Source organism: Haliaeetus leucocephalus, unplaced genomic scaffold, assembly GCF_000737465.1.
Source record: "Haliaeetus leucocephalus isolate CR32 unplaced genomic scaffold, Haliaeetus_leucocephalus-4.0 Scaffold784, whole genome shotgun sequence".
Lineage (NCBI taxonomy): Eukaryota > Metazoa > Chordata > Aves > Accipitriformes > Accipitridae > Haliaeetus > Haliaeetus leucocephalus.
This window is the reverse complement of record NW_010973220.1, coordinates 5,179,137-5,191,277: the sequence shown is the minus strand read 5'-3', so window position 1 is coordinate 5,191,277 and position 12,141 is coordinate 5,179,137. Positions and strand designations below refer to the sequence as shown.

At 38.3% G+C, this 12,141-nt stretch overlaps 1 protein-coding gene across 1 annotated transcript in view; it reads right to left on the bottom strand.

Annotated features, from left to right (window-relative positions):
- The window catches only part of LOC104840535 (glypican-6-like), a 475,472-nt gene extending 465,767 nt beyond the window's left edge, over window positions 1-9,705 (bottom strand). Inside the window, exon 1 of the mRNA XM_010581508.1 lies at window positions 9,552-9,705. Within this exon, the coding sequence (XP_010579810.1) occupies window positions 9,552-9,660 (109 nt within the window). The 5' untranslated portion in view covers window positions 9,661-9,705. The remainder of the gene's footprint in view (window positions 1-9,551) is intronic.
- Window positions 9,706-12,141: the final 2,436 nt, after the last annotated feature.

Below are 12,141 nucleotides of genomic sequence, written 5' to 3'. Positions count from 1 at the left end.
GCCTTCCTTACGCTGCACACCCCTGTGAAAATGCTTCAATGTCAGAAGAAGGGAAAAGCAGATAACAACAGAATTTATTTCCTCAGCACAGTTTTAGTACCTGCATAGTCAAGTCGCTCTTACCAGAGTAAAAATTAAATTGCATACATTGTACCCACCCACTGAAGTTAGTACTCAACAACTACCTTCTCTTGCCTTTTTTTGGCCATGATCTTGCTGAGATTTCATTGACTGAAAATGTCCTAAGTTACTGAAATGAGCTGTTTTCACCTCCTTCCTGCTTCACATATGTCTAATGTTTTCACTATGAGTGTAGCTCTTCAAGAGCAAGGACAGCCTTTTAGCTGTGTGTTGATGAATTTCCTAACTCAGAAATAGCAAATGGTTTCTTGATGCTCCCATAATACCACAAAAAAGTATCAATTCACAGTAAATAATTTCACCTAAGAATGTTAAATTAATAACTTGCCATATATTAAAGAAGATATATTACAGGCCTTAAGGTTTGTTGTTCATTTTATTTAAATTCTTGGTATGGCTTCAAAGCACACTTCACGTAGCTATGGTGTCCACCATCTGTCTCTCCACTATTATGAAGACTATCTTCCAGAAAAGCTGCATCAAGTTACCTAAGATTGCTCCTGTAAGCTATAAGATTATAGTCATAATAGATAGTACTTTTGCTCCTACCTCTCTGTCTCTCTCTCTCCCCTGCTTTTCCAGCTAATCTCCTGTTCTATGCATTGCCCTTAGAATATCACTGCTGTTAATGATAGGTAACTGACCTGCACATTGGTGAAACATTCAGTTGACATTTCAGTGATGTATCATTCTGAATGCATAAAGCACACAGGTTACAACTAGAAGAAAATGAGTTTATTTCTGATAAAGCTTGTAAATGAATCTATACATACCCCAGAGTAAACTAAGCATGCGATGCATAAACAATAAATTCATTAAACAAAAGCATTTCATTGTAACTTGGAAAAGATGGGAAAGTTGAAAATAAAGATCCCAATTTACGTAAATATCCCAAGAAGTGAATGAGTGGGAACTGTAACAGTAATATTCAGAAAAAGAATCCGTAAAAAACATTATGGAGAATCAGTGAAATTTAGTGTTCCAATATATTCAGGAAAATTGGAACATCTCAACAATATAGGTGCCTCTAACTATTGAGCCATGCATTTTTTTAAGTCCCAAGATTTCAGAAATGACACCTGAATGTTCATGGACGGTACCAACAAGCAAGAAATACTGCAGTATGGATAATCTGGTAGGGTTTGTATCTTGGTGATCTGCTTCTATTTTGTCTGTAGCAGTTTGGCCAGCAACAACTGTGCTAGTTACGGTGGTGTCACATCTAACAACAGTTGTGCGGCAAGCATGGTGTTACGCTAACCAGCTTGCCTGTACACCATTTGTCAGCCCTCACTGGCACCGAGTGGGGCTGCCCACACAGAGACCGACTGCTACTCCTTTCAGCCAGCACCTACACAGTCAAGCAGCTAGATTGCAATATGGGAGTGTAGGCAGCATATGTTTATTTTTACTTCTCAGCTATCAGTATAGAATGAGACCTAATGTATAGCAAGCAGGGAAGACTTCAGAAGCAATAGCCCTGTGCCACATCTTTCCTATCTTCTTCCTGAAGATCTGGTAGCTCTGATTTATATATGCAATTTTCATAGTTACCACTAAGTATAGCAAAACTGGACCTTAATATGCCTGGTTTTAAACTATTTCTAAAAGTATTCTTATGGCACATAGGCATAGTTCCCTTCTCTCCCTAAAGGATCTATCTTACTGCTAAAAGTGACATCCCTATGACACCCCTCCCAGAAAAAGAGCCATTTCCATATTATTCTGGTAAACCACAGAGCAGAGGTAAAAGGAAAAAAGGAAGCTTCAATTTAAAATAAACTCTAAAAAGACTTTTAGATAAGTAGAGATACAGGGATAGAGATTCACTAAATCATTTTTCAAATATTCCAGGATCCTTTTCATGATATACTATTTTAAGTTTCCTTTTAATTCCCCAGTTGTTTGGACACACAGACAGAAGAGTTAAGAAGGGCAGCAAAAAGACAACAGCGCCTGTGTATTACAGTCAAGAGATTAATGTAAAAACTAGTATTTCTGCATTTAATGAGGGTTGAGGACAACAAATGAGAAATTATAAGGCTACAGTTCCTATTATCCAGGGTGCTGACAATATGTATGAATACCCTTGTTTTGTAGCTGGGTTTTTATATTCAGTCCCTATTTTTGATTCTTACAGCATGGTTTTGTCCTTGCTGTGTAAGAATCAGGTATGGGTATCAAAGCCTCTGACAGCTGATTGTCAGAAGACTGATGTCTTTCATCAGTGTTACGGACTTGAGGCTGGTCCTTTATTAATCCTATTCTTGTCCATACGCATATGAAGCATCTTTAATCTCAGGATTTTTAGTATCTGTGAATCAGTAATTTTACTTAACAGGTTAGTATTTTTGAGGCTTGGACACTAAGTTCAGAAAACAATTTCCATCATAAAATATTAAAAACATACAGTATTCAGAGCTTCAGCAAAGATTTAGTGTCCTTTGAATTCAACAGGACGGCGTTTTTTTCAACCAGCATAAGATAATAACTGACCATCACAGTGCTTACTTGCCCCAATATTTTTAATGTCTTTCTCCCCACAAAATACTACAGAGAAAAACAGAGGATGACTTCTGTAAAAGAGGTAAATAAAGCACAAAGAGAGCTTCAAAAGTGTTTTAGGTGTTTCACTCCTTTATTCCGTTCCTTGGGGTGGAATTTATCTGAACAAATGTGTAAGTAAGTCCACAGTGTAGGCATCTACATCTGAACTAAATGCCCTCTCTAATCAATATAGAGAAATAAGCACTTCAGGGAGATATTTTTCCTGACCTGTTTGAGGTGTGAACTTTAAGACCAGCTTGACTTGCACCTATCATTCCCTATTGACTACTGAGGGAACCCACAGGAGTACCCTATGCTGTGGGCATCTAACATTCAGCAAGGCAAATTCTGCTTTCTGTTTAAAAGGAAAAACACTGGATCCTTACCCTCTCAAAGCCTGTTTGCATTTGGCTATACCTGGACAACATGCTTTCTAACGAGAGTTGGTCACATCCGCCTGTTCCAGCACAGGGTAGCAGCTTGCCCTTTGCTTTGCAGCTTCATAAACCTAATGCAGCTGGTTAGAAGATTACATGCTCCACTGACCAGCTGCACTTAGTGAATGAAGCTGCAGAAGAGCAGAGAGAACAAGCCATCCAAATGCACGAAGTGCATTTCCAGCTGCAGGGAGCGTGCAGAAGAGACCAGCTCCCACAGCACTGCCTTTAGTACAGGACTTGACCAGGTTACAGGAATTTGCAGCCCTGGCTAGAAACTGTTCTTACCACTGGGCCAATTCTCCCCTTCCAAGTTCTGTAGGCTTGTCACCTCTCATTTTTTGGTTAATTTTTTAAAAATAATTTATTTTGATCTAATGTAATTCACAAATTTTGACATAATAGGTGAAACTTATAAACAGTAATCTCGGTGCAAATCTTACAGGATCTCCCTTATGTTACTTTCCATGCTTTTTTTGTCAAGTTTAATGAGATAGTTACAGCTGGCTACAAGAGTTCATCTCATTGAAGAGTTCCTACTTCGTTGGAAAGCAGCTTCACAAATTGTTTGTAGGCAACAGAGATTCCTCTTAGGCTATTACCAACTCTGACAGGATTTGGATCAGGTGTAGAATATTTTACTTTCAAATTAGTGTTTCCTGTCAAATATAAAGTAAGGGATCTTTTATCAAGAACCTCTGTAATGTTTAGAAACTTGCACCAGATGTCCAACGAAGGCTTGTAAGCAGTTACATACTACAAGCCAGCAGATGTTATCTTTATTTAAGGCTTCTAACTGCTCTAAGGCCTGTATTTTGGCAAGTGCAGAAGTTATGTAGTGTGTTAAAACAGTAGATGAATTATACAGAAACTGTGGCCCTGCTAGCACTGTTACAGTCGAACAGTTGTGGAGTTTTAAAAATCCACCTGTCCTGCAATGGATTTTGCATTTGATGGGAAACACATTGCTAAGCAACACTGTAGTCTTGTAACACAAAGAAAACAAAACAAAACACCACCACCTTGCCTAGAACTAAACCCAAAAATATCTGGTATCCCAGCTTTCGTACGGTGGGAGTCTATGTTCTGTCTCAGACATGGCAGCACTGGAATAATATGAATAGCTGCATAAAGTACACAGATTATGCTATATCTGTTTGACTTTCCCACACTCCTTAGAAGCCTCCTGTGTCCCAAACAGGCCTGTGGAAAAGGCAGACCTTTCTGATTCCCTGCTTCCAAAAAACAAAGAAACAAACCAAAAATCTTCCTGTGAAAACCGTGCCCTTTCACATTCAAAGTAAGCAAAGCATGAAAAAAATATCCTGCTGAAAGTCCATCCTTCACCCACTGACCATGACAGCACCAGTGTACAAGTGGGCTCCTGTGCTGTTGCAGAAGTCCACGGAGATCAGTGCAGCCCCAAGCATAAGCTTCTTTCATAAACTGTGCAATAAAAGAAAAGGGAATAAGGAATGTCTGGGATGCTAGCTATTCTTGCAGGTATTGTTTTGGGGGATTATCTTCGAAACTTTCTTTCCTGCCCTGTAATTTACACTGCTACTGCTGATAATGACTGTAAGGACTATAAGCAGCACTAATGGGTATGGATCACTGTTCTCCTAGACTGTACAAAAAAGGAGCATGGGGAATGATGACCCTGTAAGATAGATCAATGCAGCTGCAGATTGGTTCTTACACTATTCAGGTTATTTTCCTTAAATGGCATCATGCCTCACACATTCTGCTGAAGGCTATCCATATCCATCCAAGTTCATGACAGCTATTCTTAGACATTCTTTCATTTTTAACGCCATTACCAAGACTACTGCTGTACTTTTTAAAATGAGAATGAGGAGACAGTGTCTCTTTTATCAGGTTCAGATCTATTTAGCTTAAATTAAAATTATTTGCTATAATTTTCCTATAGTTATTCAAAGGATTAGTGAGAAAATGTCACCGAACAGCTACTTGTCTCCTCATTAACATTCATGACAAAACCTTCTGGTAAGGCTGGTTTTGGCTGCCGATGGAGCAATACTTAAAAGAAATTGGCTTGTCAGCACTGCTCAGCAATGCCACTATGCAAGGGAATCGGTGATAATAAGATGATATTATTACAGCTACACTGGGAACATAATATATTTTAAGCTGCTTTGAGGTATACAGTGGGGGGCCAAGAATTGCAGCATGATTGCTTGTCTATTGCTATGAACAGGAAACAGCTGATCATTACATGTCTGCTTATTTGGACTAGCCCTACCCAAGGCCTTGAGGTAAAAGAAAAATTCTCATCTGCTGGAACTGTTCACTTCCTGTTTGTTTCCTGTCTGCTGGAACGGTTTTTTGTTCCTTTTCCTAGTTTTTGGAAGTGTGTATGAGTCCCATTGCTGAAACAGGTATTGCATTCTTTGCTAGGAACATTGAGAACCTACTGTTTCAGAGGAATCTTTCTCATTGCAAGGCTTGCTTTCTTAGGCAAGATTCTCAGGAGAAGATTCTCTGGATCCTTGTGCACTCATTAGTGAAATTCCAGATACCTTTTTTTTTTTTTTTTTTAAATTACCATCCAGTATGGCAATGCAATGGCAAATACACAGATATGGGCAATACAGTTGTAAACATCTGCACATAAGGCTCAGCCAAGAAACAATTGGCAGCTGGTATTCTGTTGTGGAGTAACTCATGCTAATTCACACCAATTGTCTAGAATATGGAAACCAAATGGAAAAACTATTGCCAGACCTTTGGCTCTGAGACATCTTTGAACCTCACATACTCTGAGGAATAAAACACTTAGGAACAAATGAATCTAGAAGAATGGAGCAGTTAGAAGTCCCAACACAGTGACAGCCCCTTAGAAATGTGGAGGACAAATTAATAAGAAATGAGTAAGATTGTACAGGGCTTTAGGATGCAAGAACTGATTGCCATTTAAAAGAAAGGCATCTTTTCTTCTGATCATAACTGTTTCCAAAATGCCTAATAGTTTCTAAAGTTCTCTGTTACGAATTTCATATTTAGCTTCTCCTGCTTAGAGTTCTTGTAGAGATTTGGAAAGTACTGCACTTCAGGTAAAATGAACTATAAAACTGACATAGAAATGATGTAGAAACATTGCCAGCAGGCTGAGGGAGGTGAACCTTCCTCTAAGCTCAGAACTGGTAAGGCCACATTTCGAGTGCTGGGTCCAGGTCTGGGCTCCCCAGTATGAGAGAGATATGGAAATACCAGTGCAAGTCCAGCAAAGGGCAGTAAGGTGATGAAAAGACTGGAGCATCTTTCCTATGAGGAGAGGCTGAGAGAGCTGTGACTGTTCAGCCTGGAGAAGAGAAAGCTGAGGGGGATCTCATCAGTGTGTATAAATGTCTGGTGGGGGCAGTAGAGAAGATGGAGCCAGGCTCTTCACAAGAGAGCCCAATGACAGGACAAGAAGCAATGAGCACAAATTAAAAAAACCAGGAAATTCAATCTAAACACAACCCCCCCCACTTTTTTTTACTGTGAGGATGGTCAAACACTGGAGATATCCATGGAGATATTCAAAACACAGCTGCGCAGCTGGGCGACCTGTGGTAGCTGACCCTGCTTTGAGCAAGGGGGGTTGACTAGGCCATCTCCAGAGGTGCCTTCACACCTCAGCCATGCTCTGATTCTGTGTAAGAATCTTTACCAGAGGCTAAAGAGACAATGTTTAAGTTACAACAGATTGAGTTTCCTTGTAGATTATATCATGAATGGGAATCTGGGACAAAATCCTGAAAAGGAAAACAGACCTTAAATTACCTCTCAAAATGGAAATCATAAAATCATTCCATCTATGCTTAAGTATATGGTTGTGGGACAGAAAGCAAATAAGATAAGAAAGCCATGAAGATAAGAAAGATATGAAGGTCAGATCATAATTTAACGAAGAGTTCACATACCCCTAGAAAGTCTTATGTTGCAAAGGTTAGCATTACCGTAAGACATGCCTGGTACAGCAGAAAAATTTGCAAAAATCTACATGACCTTCCATGTCCCTTTCAAGAGTTTGCAAAATGACATAAATGTCTGCACAACCAAAACACTAGTTTAAATTAGTTCCTCATGGGAGCAATGCTAATATACTCTCAGCATTACTTAAATTTTCATATATTCTGTTATTGCTTAGATATGCTGCTCTTGATAAACACAGGTCCTGTACACAATTTCCATAAAATCATCACAATCAGTTGTATTTGTTTTGTTATTTCTGGTGTACAGCATCAAATGGCAGAATCATGTATTAGAACTCTCTTGTACAATCGAAGTACCAAATTAAAACGAAAAAAGATGATCCTTGAAGAGTTAAAACATTGATGTTATCTAACAATCCAATATTTGCTTTATACTGAAAACCATCATCCTATTTTAAACTGCAACAAATCTAGCTGGTTTTATACTGAAGACAGCTTATTAGGTGAATATATTTTTCCATTAATGTATTTGCCCTTCTAGAAAGACTCAGCAGTTTTTCCGTATAAGTGAACAACTTCTGAATAGTTTTAGAATAGCATTAAAATACTGAAACTATACACAAAGTTCAAATGCTCTTTGATAAGACTCCACATTGCAAATTCCCTTTAAAACATCAGTGATAAGCCAGAAGAAACCACTTAGTCTTTTAATTCAACTTTCTGCAGAGCAGATTCATAACAATCCCAGAATGCAGTATTTACAACAGGTCAGCAACTTCCAGCTATGTACCTTGCTGTCAGTATTAAGACACAGAATTTCAGGTTACTGAAAAAGCCATAATGTGCTTAAGCTCACTGCAATATGAAAAAGCCTCAAGTTGCCAAAGAATTAGTAAGGTACCATCTGAACTCTGTAGTAAATGACCCCAGCGTTTTCAGTAAACTGCACTGCCCACTGAACACCAGTGATCATCTTGGGTTTCCTTCTAGAAAAAGAGAAAAGCCCTGTACATGCTATAGATGGTTTGAAATGTCTGTTCTGCTTGCATACACATCTTGTAATATTGCACACAACTTCTGGATTTTTTTTTTTTAGGTCCTTCAAAGCCAAATAAAATTTTGAAAATCCACTACACAAAAAGTTCCAACTTCACATTAAAAAGGGAAGCCATCACAATGCAGAGCACTGCACAGTCATCCACACTGCAGTCCTTCCAAGGATTAAAGACACTTTCTAAATTATATTAGCATCTGATCTACTGCTGGGGACTTTTCTCCAGTTCATCCTCATATTATACATTTCCCATTCCCTCCTTTTATAATTCATCTTCCCTTCTGTGTCATATTGATAGAATCAATATTAGAAGAAAAAAATCTTTAATTGGATAAAGAGAAGGACACAGAATTGCCCTAAGGAGTTAGAGACATCTTTGCTTTTTTCTGAATGCGACCTCAGAGTTTCAAAGTAGGCTTCCAACTTTCCACCATTCTTCTACGTGTGTGCGTATGCCCCGTTACCTGGGGTTAGCCAGCTTTACTGCACCTGTTTGCAATCCTCTTTGCAATGCTGATTTACACCTCTTAGTGCCAGACCCTTTCCAACTTACACACATGCAGAAATGCTCGGGGGAACACTTTCAACACAAAGAGAGACTTCATATTTAGATAAAGCCACGACTGAGTATTCTGAAGCTCTTTGACCCTTTGCTAATCTGCAGTTTATGAGAAGAGCTCAATACAGTGTGACTTGTAAGTACAGTCACAACCATAAAAACTGCTTAACATTCATTATTAAAGACAAGCATTTAGCAAATTGCGACACTGAACCCTTGATCTTAGAAAGATCTTACAAACGCTGAGGACCAGAGTAGATTAGAGTACTGATTAGGAACAAATAAAAACCCCAAACTGTCCTTGTCAATTCTTTCTAGGTATAAAAGATATGTTCGATACTGCTTAAGGGTCATGCTTTGCATGACAATCCCTCTCAAATCCAACTGAGGCCTCAGCGTTTGGAAGCCAGAAGCCCTCTAAAAGACTCTGTACACCACAAGAAAATCATGCAGGAAAAAAGTACAGCCTTAAGGCTACAAAAAGGCAGACTACAAAAAAACTGCTTTGCAATAACAAAAATCAAGGGAGATCCACAGTTCATCTTGCAACAGTGAACATAATTGCAGACCTAAATTTTGCATCTGAAACTAGGAGACAAAAATTATAAACCTCTCTATGCATATCTAATCTCTTTTTTTCAACACTAGCCAAGCCTGCAGGCACTTAACAGTCCAGATTCTTGATGTCATTGTAATTAAAGGCAATACTCACAAGGCTGATAAGCATACCAGCTGTAAGTTAACCCTTATCTTAGCCAAACTGACAACTGCAAATGTGATATCTAATTGTAAAGAAAAGAACATTGGAATTTATTATGGATAACTGACTTTTAAATCCCATAACCTTGAAAATAAGTAAATAATATCCAGCCTACCATCAAACTTCTTGTGCCGGGACACAAAAGTGGTGCGTACAAAGTGACTTGTCTCCTCCACTAAGTTTTCAAACTCCAGTTTGCTCTGTTGGCTTAACTTGTCCTCCATTTCTGAGGTGCAACATGTATATTCCTGAGGGCAGATTCTCAAATGTTCCCCTGGAATCACAGGAAAAAAGCAATTAGAAATATTTGAATACAGATAGAAATGTGTCAGAACCAAATATACATGATGTCTCTTCAGTTCAGGAAGGTGGGCTACCCAAAGAGCTCTTTAAAGCTTGACTACTTGATTGGGAACAATTTGAATCTCTGTCAACAACTTTGCTGTAGTTGGGCATTCCTCACACAGGAGGGGAGACACACTTTGCAGAGTTGTTCTGATACTTAGAAGGCAGAACTGTCTCATGCCAAAAGTGATTCCTCATGCTGAAGAAGCCTTCCTCATAAACAGACAAATACTTAAAAATTCAAAGACAATTGCTTGCTTCCTGTTTGTATTCAAAATGCCTGGAGAAATACCTAGTGAGATGACCTGTTAGAAGTCATCGGAGCTGTCTTGCTGTTAAAACCTGAAAAACAGAAATTATGTATTTCTGTAGATAAGTCCCACTTGCCCAAATGCACCAAAACATTCTCCTCTTATACCCTTCCACCCTTCCTTCTCTTCTGCTTGAGAAAGTGTATTTTAATGACTGTGTTTGGGTGCCACATGTTTTCTTGGGCAGCATTTCTTGTCAGACTGAGCAAGTGCTCTGCTGAATAGGAGAAAGCAATGAAGAGTTTAATTAATGCTTATGTTATACGGAAATGCAATGTAACAGGTAATGAAAGCCTCCTATTTAATTCAATAGATTTATCTCTTGAAGCACTGTGGCAATACTTCTGACAATATTGCTTTCTTTGGTACAATTTGCAAGTGGAAACCAATTCTTTAGCTCATGAAATTAAAATGGTCTGTTATTACATGAAATGTGAATTTCCAATTGACACTGTACTATGCGTGTCAGAAACATTTAGCTCAGTTTGTACAAAGGCAGGAAATTCTACCATTCCCTCTTGAGAAATAGAAAGAATGATCTGCCTCTATGATTAAAGTTACTTGTAAGGCAATGAAAACATTTAGCTTTCTGTACACCGAATCCTGATTAAAAATCCCTCTGCAAATCTCTTAAAGGTGCAAATAAAATGATATACAAAGCCCAAGGGTTAAATAAATACTGGGGACCTGATTCTCGTTTATACTGAGGCTCCTTTCTACCACTGCTGAGCTATAAAGAAGATTTAAATGCAATTTATACCTACTTTAAGGCTACTTTTCACCATTCTTATTATGTAGTGAGGAGAATCAGGCCCTAAGGTTTATGCTTCCCAGGGGTATAATACATTTAGCTGCTGCATCATTTCGAAAAGAGCATCAAAAAGAGGTTTGCACATGCTTAGAATAAATATTGTCTTGAGTTTACCCTCACCTTATTCCAGTTTTTGTTTCAGTTTTTGAATGAAGTCTTTTAATTTGAAATTTAGTCACTCCTCAACCCCGACCCATCACCCTCATCTTAATTTTTTTTCTGCAAGAGTTCATACTATATGAACTATAATGCCATGAGATTTCTCCCAGCAGTCTCAAGACTTTTTAAAAGCTCACAGCTATACATCTTCAGGAAGGATCATTTCATTATTATCAGTTACTTTTTGGCAGTACTACCTACAAGTCCCAGTCATGTCCAAAAGCACCATGATATAAAACACTGCATAAACCTGGAAAAAGAGATACCCCATGACCATCAAAATACTGTAAGGATTATTTCCCATGTCTACTACACCCTCCCAACACAATAAATTCATTCCTCTCCATTCTCAAAATCACGCATCTAAGCCATAAACAACAAATATAGGGACTGGTGAGCCAGCTGCTGTCAAACATAAATGATAGTGGCAAAATAATGGTTGCTTTACCCTCTACATCGCTGTCACATTAAACTGAAACTATTCAACAGGTAACATGTGACTGCAGAGGCACCACAATAAGACACAATAAGAATTATTTTAGTAACAATAATGTTCTGAGTTTTTATTAGTTGTCAGAAAGACAAGGAAAGCTGAAATGTTCTGTTATTAGAAACAGTGCCATGTGCTTGATTAAGTAAAAAAATATACCCCATCCATAATATCTGTAACCCCCTTCCTCAAGAAACCCAGGGGTTTTTGCTCATTGGAAAGCACTGGGTAGACCTACTATCCCAGTTCCTGCCACAGTGGTAGTTTATGCTTCCTATAATCATAATGTCCTCTAGTGCTGTTTCAGTCAAAACTTTTTATAAAATTCAGTTTTATTTCCTCTGTTCATTTCAGTTTTCTTTCTCCTCTGTCTGGCTCCATTTGTTTTTCAGAATTGCTGGACTATCAGCTGAACTAATGCTAATCATCAAGGCACTGTGCTTAGTGAGTAACAGCCATAGGTCTAGATTTTTAAGACATTATGTTATGCTGAGTATTATGACAAATTAAACCATACTGAACGCAGTATAGCAGTCATTTTGTAGCAATATTAATTTTTCTCACGCTTATTTATTTATGGTCTGTTTTG